Source organism: Spea bombifrons, chromosome 1, assembly GCF_027358695.1.
Source record: "Spea bombifrons isolate aSpeBom1 chromosome 1, aSpeBom1.2.pri, whole genome shotgun sequence".
Taxonomy (NCBI): Eukaryota; Metazoa; Chordata; class Amphibia; order Anura; family Pelobatidae; genus Spea; species Spea bombifrons.
This window is the reverse complement of record NC_071087.1, coordinates 108735176-108755147: the sequence shown is the minus strand read 5'-3', so window position 1 is coordinate 108755147 and position 19972 is coordinate 108735176. Positions and strand designations below refer to the sequence as shown.

At 41.2% G+C, this 19972-nt stretch overlaps 2 protein-coding genes across 2 annotated transcripts in view; one reads left to right on the top strand and one right to left on the bottom strand.

Annotated features, from left to right (window-relative positions):
- Positions 1–339: 339 nt before the first annotated feature.
- Positions 340–1720, bottom strand: C1H14orf119 (chromosome 1 C14orf119 homolog). The gene is made up of 2 exons (XM_053468468.1): positions 1390–1720; positions 340–881 (listed from the first exon to the last, which is right to left on the bottom strand). Exon 2 carries the CDS (start codon positions 879–881, stop codon positions 531–533), a length of 351 nt encoding a protein of 116 aa, XP_053324443.1. The 5' UTR covers positions 1390–1720; the 3' UTR covers positions 340–530.
- The window catches only part of ACIN1 (apoptotic chromatin condensation inducer 1), a 34790-nt gene continuing 16403 nt past the window's right edge, over positions 1586–19972 (top strand). Inside the window, exons 1-7 of the mRNA XM_053468467.1 lie at positions 1586–1867; positions 7949–8014; positions 11261–11372; positions 12622–12738; positions 12892–12980; positions 13065–16745; positions 17638–17850. Coding sequence (XP_053324442.1) covers positions 1730–1867; positions 7949–8014; positions 11261–11372; positions 12622–12738; positions 12892–12980; positions 13065–16745; positions 17638–17850 — 4416 coding nt within the window. The 5' untranslated portion in view covers positions 1586–1729. The remainder of the gene's footprint in view (positions 1868–7948; positions 8015–11260; positions 11373–12621; positions 12739–12891; positions 12981–13064; positions 16746–17637; positions 17851–19972) is intronic.

The window sequence follows — 19972 nt, the reverse complement described above, 5'->3', positions numbered from 1 at the left end:
AGAAGACACAGAACACAGTCAATGAGAGTGAGGAATCAATCCCAAGAGAATATAGAAGGAGCACTCCCTTACCATAGACAGCACGATGGAGGATTTGCTGCACATGCAGTGTGACAGAGGAAAGTAACCTTTTCAACTACCGTATATTCTTATAATTGGCAATAAGACATTTTCTGTACTGTATCTGAGGCCTAAGGACAAAATAGCAAGGTAAACATTTTCCATAAATGTAATATATCCCTGGATACTACAGGCCGGATTCACTCACTGTTTAAAGATGTCAAAAGCATTGTACAGGCATTTTAGTATCATTTGGAATTTGATTTTGTGATGACAACCTTATTAAAGCTTTAAAATTTTTATTAAATTTTAAAGGGTTGTTCCATAACAAAATTATATATCTGATATCAAACCAGCCAACAACTCCACCCAGCAGTATGTGGTGAGATGCTTACTGGTGTATCTTTCATGACAACCACCTTTTTCACCCAACTACTAGTTGACATGTTCCTTCCTGGGCTACTATTTCCTTAGTCCTTGCCTGCAGTTCCAGCCACTTCATGGTAGAACTTTGCAACAAAAGCTGGATCGTGTTGCTCTAGGCGGTGCAAAAATTCATTCCTCTCATCCTCATCCCAACTCTGGAACCATTGATCCCAGAGCTTCATCTGACACTGGAAGAGGCTGGGTGGGGGCGCATTGAGCTGCAGGGAGCCCAGCCCTTCCAGGAGAAGACACAGCTTCCCCGGCACAGCCTTGCAAAGCAGATCCTCCATAAAACGATTGCGTTGTCCCTCTGACCAGCCAGAAAACCAATGCAGAACACAGCGCATTTCTTGAGCAGGTATATACGAGATTGGGTTATTCTCCTCCGATGTCATCTGCAACAAACAGAAGGCTCTTTTAATATGTGAAAACAAAAGCCATGTAGACAGCGGTGGATACTTCTATCTATTCTGTTATACCTGGCTCAACTGAGCCAATGGACTGTTCTAGAACATAAAGAACCAGACCAGTAGCAAAAAATAACTTCATGCAGTGTCAAATATTTGTATTATTTAAGCTACAGAAGATAGCAATCAAAGCAAAGTCAAAAACTGTCAAAAGGTATGTGTTTTCCCTCAGAAATGCCACTTTGTGGAAAGTACCCCCCCCTCCAAATGGTGGTTGATTAAAAGGGGAATTCAGTTACAGTAATAAAGTTACCTATGAAACTTAACACAACTGCAGCAAACCAGACATTTAAGAAAAAAGCGAATTAGAGACAAAAGATGTGTGGGAGACAGGTCTGCTTGCATGATGTATTCCACAAATAAAAACATTGCAAAACATGCAGCCTTGCGTTTCACTGTAACTCACTCAGCTAATGAATGCAAGTGACTGAATTACCTTAAAAAATCCTGGGTTTTGGGGTTATTCGATAAATGACTGCAGTTCCAAAGAGCTCCACTAGGTGCCTCCAAACGCACACAGTTCTAGTGATCCGGAAAAACACGACCAGACGACAGCGGAAAGCTCAAGGTAGGCGGGGCTTCACTAGAGTTTACGAATGTGACGTTACAGGAAAGAGGCGGAAGAAGAAGAGGTTTTCCGACACTATCCGAACATAGAGGCGGAAGTGCCCGAGGCTGACGTCACGCAGCGGAATCGGCCGAGTTCGGTCGTCTAGCGCCCCGCGGCCGGTGTCTCCTTCTTTTGCCCCAATTAGTGGGGATTCGAGACACGGATCATGGCGGAGCTGGAGGACGTAACGCTGGACGGGAGACCGCTTGACAGCCTTCGGGTTACAGACTTGAGGGCGGCACTGGAGGAGCGAGGGCTAGCGAAAAGCGGCCAAAAGAGCGCACTCATGAAGCGACTTAAGGGGGTAAGTTAGCAAACTGCCTGTACCTCCACGCCGCAGTATAACGGCACAGGCCGCGGAAACGCGCACTCCCCACAACAACCTCCCCGCGCGCTCCCGCCGCCCCCTCCTCTTCCTATCGGTTGAGCGGCACCACGCATGCGCTGGAGATTAGTGCGCGTGTGCGGTTAGCTAACGCTCGGCGTAGAGCATGCGCAGTTACTTAGGGGAGGGTAGGCTTCGCGCCCTTTCCCACTTTGCGTTCGTGACACGGGCACGCGCGCGTCTCCGAGCAGCACGCTCCGCCCCCATGTTAGTGTACGCGCTTCGAGGGTTTATGGGCCACCGTGGGAGCTAATCTATTTTGTGTATAAATAAACACGTACAGCGAAAATAACTTATCCCTGTGTGTTGTGTATTTTTCAAGAGTTATCGGTTTATAAGACTAACTGCGTTTTAATAGTACGGTGCGCTGCCGGTGACTGCCTGCAGTTTGAGGCCTTCTGGTTTTCTCTGGAAACTTGGAAGTTTTTTTGCACTGTGCTGCTTGCAGATGTACACTTAACTCGTTTCATTCGGTACGATCGGTTTACGAAGCTTCAGTGTAGACGATATGTTGCAATATAGATACGATTCCTGTGTTCCCGTGCCCCCTTCCCCCTCTCCTACGAGTACGAGCAATTATAAGCGTTAAGCTGCTTCCACTTATCCCTGGTCACCCTCCCTCGGTGCTACAAGCAGAAGGGTGTCATGTTTAGTGTTTTATGGGGATGAGGGAGAAGCCTCACAATAAACAGGTGAAACCATGTGTGTGACTCATACTTGCTCCCATGTTGTCGATTGGGTTACATTGTTTGTACACTGTGCAAAAGCACATTCACCAGCGAGCTTCTTATAGAAATTGCTTTTTGAGAACCTATATATTTTCATTTCAGTTGTTTTGCATTTGGTGTGCACACGGTTACCGATGGAGTGTTGTCCGGGTGATCTAATGAGCCTTTCCGTTGCTCATTTCATAATAACTTGGCAAATGCAGAATGACATGGCTTTGAATTTGTATTTTCAAACTCATTGTTAGTTTTTATTCCAGTAATCGCTACAGTTGGCATGGCTTGGTAGCTTTCCGTACCGCTTGACAAAGGTAAAGCTGATAAGATGACCTTAAGATCCCCTTTTTTATGATTATTATTAGTTTAAATTATATAGCACCATCAGATTCTGCAGCGCTGTAATTTTCCTATTTAAGTTCTTTTCGGGATCATCTTTCTTGTAATGAGTTGATCCCGATCTGACACAAGTTAATATTCTTCAATGAGATTAGTCTAGAAAGCATGTACACCCCGCTGTTTAACTGTAGTTCCCGATTCTTTGCCCAGTTTAGGTACCGCTCGTGTCACGTGACTTGTGCCATGCTATGTTTACTGCACTCTGTAGTATGAACTTGACAGTGAGCTACACGGTGTTGAACCCCCCCCACACACACACACACGATGAGGGCAATCCAAAAGGCTCTGCCAGCCTTTCTGTTTTCAAAGTTTTGTTTAAAAGTTCATTGTATGATTGACGGCAATCTGTATTATGTGACCCTTGAGCAGCAGTAGCCAAGTCTGGACTGTATTTACAGGATGAAATGCATGGCTGGTGGTAGGGCTTATGAATGCTGTTTTTCTGTGAAGCTTGAGTGTTGTATTCTCCTTCACATTATTCAGTTATTGTTGTTTTTGAAAACCCCTGTAGAAAAAAAAAATAGAATCACGAAAGCTTTCAAGACCTCAAGAATCTTCCTTTAGATCTGACTTTAAATGGTAGACCTTTTTCGGTCAGTATGATGGTCAAGGCTCTTTTGATGGACCAGAATGGCTGTGTTCCATAGCTATCTAAATACTAATATTGGATGTGAGGTGTTTACTTACTTCCAATCCACACATAATTTTGGTAGATAAACATGTTTCCCTCATCTGTGAAGTAACTGTGGCTCTAGCTTGTTAGAAATACACAATATGTTGTAAGACAACTTGTACCGATGTACCCTGCTTGTCTGCTATTGATTGCATGCTGTTATAATTCACAACATGCCAACAATTTCCAGTGCTTCATCCGCTACATATATTCAAGGGGTGTGACAAACCGATATATTGGGTATGAGGACCCCAGGAATGCTTCATAACACTAAGCAGCAATTAGTATAAAACATACTACATGATCTTTCTTAAAATCATTGTTTCCAGTCTTTAAGGGAGATAATCCTCAAAAACGTTAAAATGTAAACATGGCTCAGAAAGTTTTTGCAAAGAATAGACAAACCAGGTCAACGTGATTATTATGGGATAATCAATAAACAAACCCTTATCGGGTATAGATTAAATTTAAGGGAGTGTGCATTCCCAAATTCCCTGCTGGATAGGTGTGTGCGCAGGTTTTAAAGTTGTAAACCAATGTGGGAAATAACACAACAGAAGGCTTACTTGGAGCTCCGGCACTGAACCTGATGGGAAGCAGATTTATATAAATACCCGATGCACCTATGTATGTAGAATTTAAAGGGACACCCAGGCCAGTTAACATTTCTGTTCCCATGCAAATGTTTGGAGCGATTCATTAGAATTCCCTCTCTGCATCTGCGCCGTTTCCCTACCACAGCTGACTGGGTTGCAGGAGATGTTTGGTCTTGTGCGGTAACGCTGCGCAGATACTGGTCGCTCGCCAGCCAGCCCCATCTCTGACAAGCAACCCTCCTCATTGAACTTAAAATCAGTAAAGCTTGTGTCACAGATACCTGGAAAAAGATAACGGATGCCTCTCCCAGTAACATTTTTGTCTTTGTTTTGGGTGGTGCTGGTATCCGAAAACAATGCCCATAAAATGTTACAGTCCCAGCTTCTTGTCTCACTAAAGGCAACGATACTAAATGTCTTTTGAGTTGGTTATGGTCACTTGCCAGTGCAGGCACATGACGTCATACAGTGGAATATTGACATGGAATACTACCAGAACTTATTTTCTAAAGCTGAATTTGAGTTTTATATAGTGCATTTTATGTCACACATTCCAAATGCATCCATTGTGAGGCTGTCCCTTCCACCAGGAGGCTTATATCTTAAAGGTGTCATTCCACATTAATTGCACACAAACCCTAGTGGCATATAGGCATTTTATTTTTGTCATAAGGCTTAATCAAACAAAAACAGTGTTTGCTTTTGTGTCACATGATAGCTTAGTGTTCCAGGCAAAAAATATGAGTGAGTGATAATTTGACACAATTAAAGGGAAAGTATAGCGTCCCAGGCAGCCTCATCAACAAATAATGCATATTAAAATACTTTAATATGTATTCTTTAACCCATAGGAACATACACATAAATTGGCACCCCTCTTATAGGAGGTGCTGGAGCTGACTGAGGTGAATATACCAACTTAGTGGCCGGGGATCAGGGAAGGAGGCAAATGCATGTAGGGGAGGGCCACTTGGCTATTGTATGAATTGAAGTGCAATTTGGTGTTGTAGTTGTGTAGAACTTGGTAATGTGCCCCTAGCAGGAATGTTGTAGGTGAGGCTTTAAGCTGGAAATCTTACCTGAAACTTTAAATGGATGTCCCTGCTTCTTGGTTTCCTCTGTGTGCAAAGCCTGGTTAATGTACCTTCTTCAGTGCTTTAACATCGCCTTTCCCAGCCATGTTTTGGACCGAACCAGGCGCTATCCTCCACTGACGTCTGATGCCCCATGTGCGTATTGCTTTGAATAAGGCCATATTGGACTTCATTCGTGGCATGTGTATATACAAGATTGCGTCTGATACTACATTGTGTGTGTGATGTATTTGCTGTAGTGTTCCAAGCTCTTGGAGGCTTCCAGGATGTAAGGGTAGAAGTTGGAGAGGGCCAGAGGATTAGGGGTAGATGAGGAGAATTCTTGTTAAATTTAAAAGTAAGGGAAAAAAATATATTGTACGTTGTGATGGGAGTTCCGGTTTAAGCACTGTTACTGCACGTTAGAAATACTGTAATTACCTTGACCTGAGAAAACATTGCTTTGATTTTCTTGAACTGCTGTATTTTGGTTATTTATGTTCGGGGCATTTGATCTGCCTAGGTCACTATCATCGGTAGAAGTATTCTGGATGTGTTCATCCTTTAAAATGTTCTTTTAAAACAGAAGAAAGGGAAGAAAACTATGGTTTATCAATACACAAAAGCAAGTTTAACGTTATTCTAGAGTCTCACAAATTGGTGCTTTGAAGCCAGGCCTCCCCCACATTCATGAAGCAGGGCAGTATGTGAGTAAATACACCGGTTCTTGATCTTTTTGGGATACTCCCATTTTTGCGCCCCCAGGGTAAATACATTCTGGAATGTCGCACGAGCACCGCAGAGTATTATTTCTACCAGAGAGTTACTTAAAGGGGAAGACCCATAGAATATTTTTTTCCTTTGAGCATAAAATACTGTGGCATATGCAGTAATGTAGGTTAGTATTGACAGCAATGTGGCTCGCAGCTCAGTTTGCTCCAATACATGGACCTGAGGGCTGTCGCTGTTGTCAGTGGTGCGATATTTTACAGTTCACCCCAAACATGTTCAGGGGAGTTAAGGTGAGGGCTCTGTGCAGGTCACGTGAGTTCCTTCACCCTAATCAAACCATGTCTTTATGGACTGGGACAGTCATGCTGAAACAGGAAAGAGCCTTCTGCAAACTGGGACCACAAAGTTAGCTGTCGCATTTATATTACCCTTCACTGAAAGAGTATATTTCCCAAACCCTGAAAAAATGCTGATGGACCACTCCAGAGAACACGTTTCCTCTGCTCCGGAGTCCAGTGGCGATGAGCTTTACACCGCTCCAGCAGGTGCTTGGTATTGCACATAGTGATCTTCAGCTTAAGTGCAGCTGCTCAGCCATAGAAACCCATTTCATGAAGCTCCTGATGCGCAGGGCTTGTGCTGATGCTTCCAGTTAGCTTGGGACTCTAGTGACGGATGCTTTGGGGGATTCGGCTTTAGGATTCACTGTTAGTTTATGCAGAGCATTACTTCTTGACACCTGCAAGGGAGTCGATGGAGGCTGCAGTGAGGCAATCCAGATGGTGTAGTTATATTGCGATATGCTCTGAAAGCTAGCATGCGATGTTAGTTTTATGAGCTTTATTAATCTACTTACATGTGCTTTTTGTTTTAGTCCATGGAGGAAACCTATGTAATTACCTCCTTGTCCTTGGCTTTTTTTCCTTTTGTAACTCTCCTATAGTGCTGGTGGAAAAGGCTAGGAATTGGTGACTAGAATAAATCTTAAAGATCTTGTGAAAAGAGGAACCTCTCACTCGCATATATAATGTATGCAGACTGTACATTTTATAGAGCACTAGACGACTGCATACCGCTGTTACATTAGGGGAGGGTGACAATTAGCATTATGGCATACACAGAGAGTGACCATCATCCAGCCCCGCACAGCATTAGGAGTGAGGTCCACGGTGGTGGTGGAACCAGACCTCTTGTTGGTCTATTAAAATTTGAGTCGGGACATGATTACATGTTATACGAAATCCTAGTGGATATTCCCAGGCATGCTGTGGAATGCACAAAATCCCCTTCTTTCAAAAGTGGGCCAATTATCCTTCAGATGCTTTAATTTTGTAAAGTATATTAAAAAAAATACATTGTGTGCAATCAACAGAGACTGTTACTGTGTAAAAAAGAATTTGTATTGAACAAAACTGAGATACTTTAATATGCATCAGAAACTAAAATAAGACACTTGCCTGACATAGAAACTGCAGCTGCAGTCGCTGTCCTCCTCGGTGGTCTGACCATTCTTGCCACTGAAGCAGCCAGTCAATGGCAGAAAGCGCCCTCGTTGAGATCAGCGGGATCGCTATGAGCGCAGGGGTCTGATCAAACCCAAGCCAGTGCCAGGAGATGTGCCAGGAGATGTGGTCAGCCTGGCTGGAATGTCACTTTTAAAGTAACTTCAAAAGACCGAGTAGTTATCTGTTTTTAACCTAATAACCCATAAAATCATAGTACTGGCTGGGCAGAAGAATATTGTCTGCTTTTGGTATTTTCATGCAGCAGAACTAAAAGTCACGTTTTGTTCTTGATCCTTTCAGGCTCTGATGCTGGAGAACCTCCAGAAGCATTCTACTCCTCACACTGGATTCCAGCCAAACTCCCAGGTCTGTACTTCCTCCTATTATGATGAGTGCATCTGCAGGTGTGAAAATGTCTGGATATTCTTATGTGCACCGATTAATCTGACTACCTATCTGTCATTGCACTATAGACCAGATCGCTGGGTTTACAATTAATAAGAAATGTTTTGGTTAAATTGTAGAACTATTGTAGTCATTTTGGCAAGCCGGAAGTTCTGCCAAGGTGAATTCAAAGCAGCTGATCAAAACACGGTTGCTTACTGAACAATACAAAGTATTTTACAATCTGTAAGAAATGCAGAATCATTTGTATCTTTTATTTATTGTCAACGTTAGCCGTGGGCTTTGAGAATTGGAATGTGTTAGTGTGAGCTTAGTTGTGATAGAGAAAAAATACAAAATAAAAGTATACAAAAAGTTAACTGACTTTGGCAAACAAAATAGTGGACAAAAGGTGTCTAACAATGCATCTAATGAAATACCCTGGTGTTTTTGTGATGTGTCTATGATTACAGATATAGAACTGTATCTGGAATTGTGGATACATCGCAAAAAAAATCACGGTATTTCATTAACTTGTCACATTTGAAAACGTGTGTTTTAGAGACCCTGATGCACAGGTTCCTGTATTGGTGTATGAGATTTCCATGTATTGCAGAACTAACCCAGCCTTAGTTTTAGAGTATCCTATCTTAAGCACTGGTATCTCATAAAAATTGTTGTAACCGTTTAAATCACTTTTGTTCAAAGGAAGTAATTACAGAAATTACTTTAGTGGCCCTTGAGTTTGATGCCTCTACACAAGTTGCAGCATGCGATTTTAGTATTGGGTTAAAGTTTTGGTTTATTTTAAATTCTATATTTCATACTAAATAACGGATCTTAGGAAAATACTTAGGATGTGATGGAGTTAAGTATGCCTTTCTGAATGTGCAAGAGCAGAGGTATTTATCAGCCAAGCACTATAGTGTACCTTTTCATTAATATGTGTTGTGCTTTCTTTTCTTTTACTTTCCCTCCACACCTAGGTAGCAAGGTGCTGCATCCACATAACTAACAACTAATTTAGGTCCCGCCTGTACCTTAGTGGTAATGGCTTCCAGTATTTGCTGAATCCTACACATTTCCATGTTTACCTCTTTTTGTTAACTCTCTGCACAAACTATTTTTGAGCAGGAGTTTTTTTTTCTCGTGTTTCAAAAATGTCATGGCTTATAAGAAATGTGATATTGGTTCCCACTTTTACATTCTGAGAACCAAATAAAGCTACATATCAAAATTTGTATAATTAAAAACCTTCTTGTTTCATTTTAAACTTGACAAATATCATAATTAACCTTTTGAAAGTTTTTTTCTTTGCAATTGACTCTTCATTTGAATTTTAACCCTGCCAAGTAAAGCCATTTATATGTTAACTTGAGCTGTTTTATGCCAAGATGGCAGAACATGTGCAGAATAACCTTAGGTCTCCCCAACCAAGGGCAAGTTAAGTGGCTTTGCTTTTGGCCCATTCGTTCACATAGGGTAAAGTCTCTATTTCTTGTGTGAGTTCTGTTTGAGACCTCTCTTGTTCGCTAAGTTCAAAGGACCTCTTAAACATGTGGTCAATTTCAGCTAAAAAGCCCTTAATGGAAAAGCTTCCCCTACATTCACCCGTGTTCTGGATACCTGCTATCTATCTGAGCAGTAGACAACAATCAATAATAGAGGAGACCTGACCTGACCTTACCTTTTTTAATTATACGAATCAGTAATCAGGAAATTCAAATAACATAAGACTAATCATTTTATTGGCAGTGAACTAGATACACAGGTTTGAATTGTTGATCGCTTTTTTTCAATAAGGGAAAAGGTTCATGATCATGCGCTATATAAATAAAAGATGATGATAATGTACAGTACAAGCCTGTTTGTTGGCGAAAGCTACCAGTGTTGGTGCTTCATAAAGAACAGTAAAGTGTGAAAGTGAATACCACAAGCTTTATGGAACACCTGAATTTAATCTAATAGACTACAAAGCACAGGCAAATATATCAGCTTGGAAGAATGCAGCTTATTATACTTTGGTCTTTCTGGGTACTTCTTCCTTTATATGCAGCCGTCAAGTTTACCCTGGCATTTCACAGGCATTGGCAACCATAATTCAGCCGACACACCACTGGCTGTTAAACCTCCCAAGAGCAGAAGGAATGGTAGTTCATATTGCTTATGAAAACCATAAGCATGTGGAAAATGAAGTAACTGAGGTGAAATAGTTTCAGATATTGAATTTTTAACCTAAGGCTACCAGAGAAGAACTGCGAAAGCATTCTCTAGATTCTCTAGATACAATACATCTATATGCGATACTCTGATATCTTTAAAGTATACAGCTATAACAAAAGGCCTACATAAAAATGGTATTGTTCCAACCGTGCTTTGACTGTCGTTAGTAACTGAATCCTGTTGTATTAGCCCAATGCGACAATGTCACATACACTCATGATCTTATTGATGTGCTTACAGGGGAAGGTAGCTTTTTGCCCGTGGTGCAAGCCCCTACAAGTAGCCCAGTTTTGTAGTGGGGCAGATTTCAACACATTTGAAAGACAGTCTTAACAGACAATTGGTGTTGTATGACATGTATTATGCACTCTCCTCTTTAGCAAATCCAAAAAAAAGTTTGCAAACGGCATGTCGAGTACCTGAAAGGAGATACCCTAGCGTTAGACAAAATTAGAGGATTTGTTAAGTATTCAGCAGAGAAGCCTATAATAAATTAGCACATTTATTTTTAGAGGTAGTTAATATATTAAGCTATTGCCCGATACCTTGAGGAATAAACAGGGTTGCAATGAGCAGCAGATTGGATTCAAGACAATAGATTCATATATATATATATATATATCTCCAATCATGATTCGTTTTCAGTCAAATACAATAAAGATGGGCAGAAAACAGAACAAAAGAAGCTGTTTGTGTAAAATATTTGTGCGGGTGAACAGGTTTAGCTATGGTGCTTTATGAGTTATTGAACCAGAGAGTGTTTGCCCTGAAACCAAGTACCTTTTGTTTGTTTTATCCATTGAATAGTTTTTGCCTCAAAGCTGGTTAATAATGCCTGTTTTCAACATACAAAGTCTAAAAGGCTAGTTTTTATACACACACACACACACACACACACACACACACACACACACACACACACACACACACACCTACACCTTTACTGAAGAAAGCATTGGATTTGGAATCTTAAATCATATTATTTGTGTGCTCTGTTTTCTTTAGATGGGGGAGGAGATGGGACAGAACAGCTTTATTAAACAGTATCTAGAAAAACAGCAAGAGCTCCTACGACAGCGTCTACAAAGAGAAGCCAGAGAAGCAGCAGAAACTGAAGGTACGCGCTAGTGATGTTTAAGGATTTTGGGAAAGGTGAAACCGGCTATGAAATTCCAGAATTCCTGGGATGTCTGCACACTTTGTAAACTGCATATCTTGTGTGAATTAACGTAAGTGCCTACACGAGATAAATGATAGACCGGGGGTACCAACCTTGCACTCCTGCGTGTAGTGGGACAGTCTATCTGCTGTAGGCAAGGAACAGGGCTGCCAGCTCAGGTGCCAACGTCTCGCAAATTCAACTCTATATGCAAGACTTCCGTTAAAGAGGGAAGCCTTGTGTTTACTCCAAAACTGGAGTGTGGGGTTTCTCCACAACTGAGAAGACTGCTATTCAGCAAATCGGCAGCTTCACTGACAACCCCCCCCCAGCTTAAACCCTTCAAAACAGCCCCAGACTATTATCCTTCTCACCGAAAAAAAAAATTACCTGCGCACTATCCCAAACACCTGTGCTTATATAGACAAATGGAGGTTTTTAGTTTCACTCCAATGGCCGTTAAAATAGAAGCTCGCCTGCCACGTCACGGCAAACCTCTTAGGCGAGTCCTACACTATACAATTCACCTCGCTGCTGTGAGCTAAAGGTAAAAATCTCTAATGAGATAAAGAGGGGTATTCTCTTTAGGGGTTTAAGAGAATACCCCTCTTTATCTCACTAGAGAGTTTTACCTTTAGCTCACTGTGCATTGTGCATTTTGATAGGGAGTGTTTTCCTGGCATGCTCCAAACCCAGATTCCTCAGACTTCCAGAGCGCAATTCATTGTGCAAGAAAGCACATTTACACTGCTCAAGTCCAATGGAAATAGGACAATTATCCATTTTTACACAGCTTTTAAAAGAGATAGTGATGCTGTGTAAATCAACGCATTTGTTAAGTAGCCTTAAGTATTCTGCTAAACTGAGTATCAAAATTCAAAACGGTTGATAATGAGTAAGCTGGAACAAGCCCTTGACAATAATGTTGCTAACAAAGATTTGCATACAGTGTTACATAAATATTTTCCAACAATTTGCAGGAACTTAGTTTTACTCTTTTAGAAGTAAATCTTTCAAAGGTATTAAAGTTGTTGTGCAATATGTTACTACCAGTGCGTATTAAATGCCCTTCGAGAGGAAATACATTTTTTTAGCCACTTTCACTCTAGAAGAATTGACCAGTCCAGATACCTTTTCATCCGCTGGCCTAGTAATTGCCAGTGTGTCACTGTGTTATTTTAGCTTCCTCACCCTCTTAACTTTGTAGAACACACGGCTGAGTCGGAAGATGAGGCTATGCACACTGAGATTGTCCCAGAGCCTCCCGATCTTTTTCGCTCTGTTCTGAAAATGCCGGAAGTTCCTGTGGAAAAGCGCACACCAAGTATGTATGCAGCCGCTGTATTGAATTTTGTTTTTCCACTTCTTTATATTACATCTCATCCTTCACTATACTAACATCTAACATCATTTAGAATCAAACCATATGTTAGCCCCAAAAATAGCACATTTGAATTAAAAACAAGTTTTTCTTCAGAAAAATGTCGACCAGTTTTAGAAGATCCCGAAGATTCGGAAGAAGAGGTTCCTCGAAAGCGGGAGAGGAGATCATCCCGAGTAAAGCAGGTAAGTGACTTGCATTTGTGGCTTGTAAGAACATGACATACCTTAATTGAACTTAACACTGTTCACCCTAACGTACCATTGCAGGCTAAAACCTTGAAGCCACCTGTGTTTGTTGAGCCAGCACAGGAACAAGAGCAGCGGAGAACATCCACAAGGGCGCGCAGGTCTAAAGGAGATACACCAGCAGCAAAAGAAGAATTAGAGGGAGTGGGTGCAGAGGAGGAGGAAGAAGAAGAGATTGAAGAAGACAAGGAAATAAAGGTTGCTAGAGGAGAGGAGGAGGTTCCCAAAAGGAGAAGATCTACAAGAGCGACCACACCTCAGCAGCACAAGAAGTCACCTGTTGTTAGACGTTCACCCTCACCACCGGAGTTAACAGAGACTGAAGCAAAATCCATTGCCCTTGGTGTAGAAGTAACAGAAGACCGTGTTCCCCCAATGCTTTCCCTAGAGGGTGTTAAACACCAAATATCTGCAGAAACACAGATATCCCCCGTGTCTGAAAAGGCAGGATCAGTTAAGCTTTTACAGACAGAGGGTTCTCACTGCCATAGGTCCCCACAGAAAATGGGCCGCCAGGCCCGAGAGAAAACAGAAGGGGCATCGGAGCAAGTTGCACGACGACACCCAGAATCATCAATTATCCGGCAGACACCTAGCTGGCACAAAGAACCTGAGAACACTAAAGCTATGTTACAGGGTTCAACTAATGAAACAGATGGGATTACCATGAACATCATTGAAGGTGCCACCTCCAAGGATATAAAAGCAAGGTCTCCACTGGTTCTAATGAGGCCTCCAGTTCGTACACAACCAGAAGTAATTACTTCAGCAGGTGAGCAAAGCCTACATATAGTGGAAAAGTCATCTGGGAGAGGCGTTCTTGCCATGTCAATATCAGAGAAGCAAGATCCAGAATCCCAAACCACTAATGAAAAAGATACCCTTCCTTTGCAAGCAGTCAGTCCTGCAGTGGAGCATTCAAAACAGTTGCATTTGTCTCTATTACAGAAGCCAGACATGGATAAGGTAGATGTAAGCTCACCAGTAGCCATTCAGGATTTATCTGAAACAGAGGTTCCTCAAGTAATATCTCCAGTTTCTTCAACTGGCTTAACAAGAATGAGAAAACTAAAGATTAGGACATCAATTGGAACTAATGATCAACCTGAATCCAGCACAGCAACACAATCAGCATCTCTCCACAGCCAGCAGGAAAAGCCAACACTAGATAACACCAATAAGTCGCCTGAAATTTTGGTTCAGAGTAGCATTCACAGGTTATCTAAGTTGCACAAGCCAAAAATAACACCATATGAGGAAACGCAAGCACCTCCGCATAGAGAGGCTGAAGTCACCTCTCCAATGATGGCACCAGATTTGTCCAGTTTCAAACATATAAGCACAGACTGCACTGCTCCTGATTCAAAAAAGCGAACTGAAAAAACAGACTTTGGTGTTTCCAATTTAGCCGTCAAGGAAACACCAGAGGGAAGGACTGAAAGCAGTATTCAAATCTCCCCTGATTATAAAATCAAGGAAGATACCCATACGTTGCATCAGTCAAAAGAAGAACAGCCATCGGTGATTACAGTTGGTAACACTGAAGACACTTCTATGGAAACGACATTCGAACCGGAAGCCAAGTCAAATATCCCTGAGATACCAGCCTTGGTGATATGTGAAAATGTCAGCACTGTAGAGGATAATGCTCATGTATTCAAACCAGCTCAGGCAGTAACTGATAGAATCCCCGAAGCTGTTGCGTTGCCGGTAGACATGACAATAGTTAAAACACTTACCAGCGAATCCACACCTGTGGCTCAGGTTCCTCTAATGCTTGATGAAAAAGTGGATGTTCCAGATTTACGCCAAGATGCATCACAAGATGGAGAGTCCATAACAGCGAGTGAAAGTTTGGGCATTCCTCTAAATTTCCAAGATGAGCCAACAGAAGCATCAAGTGTTGCAAGAAATGTAGTACCAGTAGTTTTAATAAATGAACAGTGCATTACTCCTATCTTCCCAGAAGTGTCTCACAAAACAGAGATGTTTGATCAGGGAACTGATCAACCAATGCCAGAAAAGGACAGGATGTGCGATATTGTTCATGTACCTCAGGAGACTTCCATAATTAAGCAGATAGCTCCTGAACTGGAAACGCAGAAAGACAGGAATTCCTCCCTTAGTGAAACACCTGATAGTGCTGTAATTAACAGTGCGCCTGCTATAATTGAAACAGCTGTTCTTATTGCATCAAATGCTATTACGGAAGATGTTGTTGAGGATGTCCCTGTACAGTTGCATGGAGTAATTGAAGGCCCCATGGATGTCGATAAAACTACTGATATGGATATATCAGAAGATGTATGTACAGATATTACCAAAAATGCAGTCCATACTGAGAAATCGGAAGAAAAATCTGCTGATACAGACAATAGAGATGAAGAAAAACATTCTCAAATGCTGGTTTCAGAGGTCGTTCCAGATATACATGAACCTGCTGAACTTATCCCTTCTGCCACGCAGGATGCTCTTCAATTAGACAAAGGCAAAGACGACCGTGTTTCGGATGCACTAGAGCATTCTGGAGTTCGAGATTGGGAACACTCAACAGGTGCCAAGGAACTTGCTGAACGTGCAGAATCAGAGGAGGGGACCATATTCGCTTCAGAATTGGAAAAAATGGAGCATGGATCCTCTGATGGCCAAGAAGATTTTGAAATGTTGGCATCCAAGATTACCACAGACGTGCCGGTAATCTCTGAAGTGCCAGATGACACAAGTTCAACTGCCAATGATTTGTCTTCAGTTGATCACCAAACAGTCACCCCTGTTACTGCCCATGCATCTTCAGAATTGGAGGAAGCAGAAGGTGGTTCTGCAGATGAAAATACACACTCTAAACTTACTACAGGCATCCAGGAACCAAGTGAGCATGAAGCAGAAAAGACCCCTTTATCTGTCCAGGAAACCAGTAATTTAAATAAGAGAGAAACATCTGAGCAGGTAATAGCAGAGCAGATATCTTCCTCAGCAGTCCTGGAAACAGACAAAGTAGTTGTTTCTGGAGACCATAATGAAACTATTGAACCAGAAGGTTGCAGAGCAGTTGCATCTCCAGGACCAATCCTTCAAGAAACCCCCAAAAATGTTAGTTTATTTCTTCCACAGGAAGTACGCCATGATGAGTCTGTCATGCTTCCAGTACATGCTTATGATGAGGAAAATTCCAATATTGCCGATTCTACAACAATCATGGAAGAGCAGACTCCTAGTATGGATATTACATCAGAACAAACTCCTGTGACAGAGTGCCTTAGTGATACATCTACTACCCTAGAGTGTGTTCCTGGAGAACTAGAAGGGAAGACTACTGTAGCCCCTGATTATGCACAGAGTGAAGTTGTTTTAGACCATCGTAGGAGCGAGGGCAGTTTTTCTCCAACACACCCAACCACAAAAATAACACGCTCTGGGGAAGAGCAGCAGGATTTTAGTGTGGTGGAAGTGGCAGAACCTGTGGAGGAGGGAGAGCCAGAGCTTACATTTAGAGAATCATCGCGAAGGAGAAGATCCTCCTCATCTTCCTCCTCTACCTCCACCTCCTCTTCTTCACGGTCATCACACTCTTCTACAGACACGTCATCCCGCTCCAGGCAGCGTTCCCGCTCTAAATCCTCTTCTCCTGAGAAGACAAAACTGAGATCACGCTCTTCATCATCATCTTCATCAAAGTCTTCATCGTCATCACACAGTGATAAGGTGAGGTATCATAGTAAATCTTTTTATTTTAATGCTGTTTATTTTGTACTAGGGTTTTCAAAGCTGTGTTTAATAAAAATAAATAAGAAGCAGGAAAGATTAATAAAGGTATGTACATGAAAAACATGTTGGCCTTCAGCAAAAATCAGCATCTTGATTAATGGGAATTAAGCCATATGCAGCTTTGTAACGTATCAATGACTATATGGGCCCAGGGTTTATAGGCACAAAAGGCAAGTCTGAGCTGAGCATCAGTGGGTTATGCAAATCTAATCTATATTTCCAAGATACAAAGAGTATTGGTGTAGATGCAGTTTAACTACAAAAAAAGTCCAAAAAACTAGCTCTGCAGTTCTGTATTTTATGACTTAAAGATGACCAAAAAGAGAAGTGATATTCCCCCTTATATATATATATATATATATATATATATATATATATATATATATATATATATATATAATATAGCTCTTTATTGTCACACATTTGTTCTTGATTTAACCTTCTATAGTTTGCTGCTCCCTTTATTTTGCTTGTTTGTTGATTGCCTTTATTTCCTTACCCCTTTACTTACTACCTCCTACTTTTTCTTTAATGTTTCCTTTATTCCCTTTAATACCTGATAGCTCTGTTGCCTTTACGCCTATTTTTTTTTACACCATTTAAGCTTATTGGGCGCAGATTCCCATTCAGCATGTGTATTTTTGTTTTACTTTTCACTATTTTTTTCTTGCCCCCGAGAGTTTTTTGTTTTTAATGCTTTTAAATTCTGAGCGATGTTATATCTGGCTGTATGCTTTTTTATAGACAGTTGGTAGTCTGGTTTTCTCTCTCTGTGTCCTAGTTTAGTATTTAGATTTATTTTACTAAATGTTTTCTTTTCCTGCTTAAGGCAATTTCTGGCTGTCCCACACAAATGCAACCTGATGATTTCCAGTCTCCAATGTCTATGGCCTCCTCACTCCCAGAGGCATCTCAAGTTCTACCTAGTCCCTCTCCACCTCATCCCTCAACACAAGTGCAGCGTGAAGCATTATCCCGATGGGACTCGCCCTTGCTGCCAGTCTATGGGGAACGCAGGCAGTTGCATGACCCTTCTGAGCAAGTGAGTTAAACCCCCCTTATTTTGCCTAAAAGGGGTATTTAGGCACTCTTTAACAAAAACAATTTTTAGCTAAAGATTTGCGCACGCTTACATGTACAGGCAGGGGTGAACAGGTCCAAGGATACAGAGATGAAACTGATGTCAATGGTTTAAATCATAGATATAGTTTATTATCCAAATCAAAATACATACATAATAATTGGCAATAAAGGGAAATGAAGTAGACTATGCTTACATCCTTTACATCGCAGCTTCACAGCGAATGAAATATCTATACAAGATCATGCTTATTAACCATTGTTTATAAATTCTGTGGTTAATTTAAAAAAACAGGATTCTCGTGCTATACTCATCCTTGAGATGTAGTGTGTAATGTAGCTCAGCCGCAGCCTGCTATAACAAGTTTTACCGCGTCTGCTTTATATTAGAAAATTGCAACTAAACCCATCAGACAGGCTGTTGGCGTTTTATATTTGTGATGTAATGCTGAATCCATTGGATCATGTCAGTATATGTTAATAAGATACCTGAATCATGGGTAGATTCACAATCTGTGGCAAGGGCCCCCCTGCTATCTGCTTACTTGCTGTAGTGTAATTTCACTGCGCTTGCAATGCACAGAATGAAAACAGTACTTACTGTGCTGGATGAGATGCCTGCCCAGACTGGGGCCCTCTCTTTTGCTGCAGTTATATGTGCAGAGACACAGACAGGCTCAATTAAGGGCATTAGTGATAGCAGAATAGGCTTCCTACTTTCTGAATCAGCCAGTAAGAAGCTCCTTTTGAAGTCACATGGTACATTCAGTAAGTAGAAGCTGCATGGCTGGCTGCTTCTGAAGAAAAAGTGCTTGTGCTTGGATCTGGGATTATATGCAGGTATGAGTGTATTTTTGGAGGATTATCTAGGAAAGTTGTGCCTATAAAGCATATGAGTCTTTTATCTGCATTACAAAGACATATTGTAAAGATTTTTTTTGATAACGCCTTATCTGATGGGTAATTGGTTACGTGTGGACAGTGTTAATTTAGTAACTTCCATGCAGTTCTGTGGGAACAAAACTTGCTTCACATGACTGGCCCCTCACTTTGTTTGTAGTTCCTGACCCCTAAAATGTGATTCCTGGGCCTGATACTGTATGAAGCTTTCCAATCCTAGGGTATATTGTGCTCTGTCTTCAGGAATACATTTTAAAAATATATATATCATTTGTAGAAAGGAAATGTAGTAATCATATTGAGCCATCAATGACTTGCTAATGCACATATATATATGTGTATATAGGTATAGCTATGTAATCAAGTAAAAGTAACCTTTTGGAATCACCAGCATTTATGTATAAATGTTTAAATATTATATCTTCATCTAAGTTACAATAATGAACAAATTGTTCTAACTAAACACACAAATTACTGTATTGTTCATTCAAACATTCAGTGTGGGTTGGAAAAAGTATGTGAACCCCTAGGCTAATTACTTCAACAAAAGCTAATTGGAGTCAGGACTTAGCAAACTGAGTCCAGTCGTTGAAACCGTATAGGAGATGTGTTTTAGAGCTACTTCCTCAAGAGGCATCTGCTGATGTGAACCATGCCTTACAAACAAAACCTCTGAAGACCTACAATCAAGAACTTTGATTTCCATAAAGCGGGAAAGGGTTACAAAGAGTTTACATATCATCAGTCCACAGACAAATTGTTTCTAAATGGAGACTAATTAATACTGTGGCTACTTCTCCCTAGAAGTGGATATCCAGATGACAGCCAGAATGGTCAATGAGGTAAAAAAAATAAAACCCTACAGTAACATCTAAAGATCTGAAGGGTTCATTGGAACTGGTTAACCTATGTTCATGAATCTACTATGCACAAAACATTGAGCAGGCATTGAGTCCATGGCAGGACACCATGGAGGAAGCTGCATCCCATTTCACAATGCTACTAGGAGAAATTGTTTTGTTGCCTGGTGAGACTAAGGTTGAATTGTTCAACATGAAGAAATCATCCCACCAGTGAAGTACGGTGGATGGAGCATCTTTAGTTGGGGTTGCTTTGCTGTCTTGGGACCTGAACATCATACTATCACTAATTCCCAAGTTGGGCGATGCAGCAGGACAACGACT

Coding starts and splice junctions, on each gene's coding strand:
- C1H14orf119 (XM_053468468.1), bottom strand. CDS start 881: ATGACATCGGAGGAGAATAACCCAATCTCGTATATACCTGCTCAAGAA.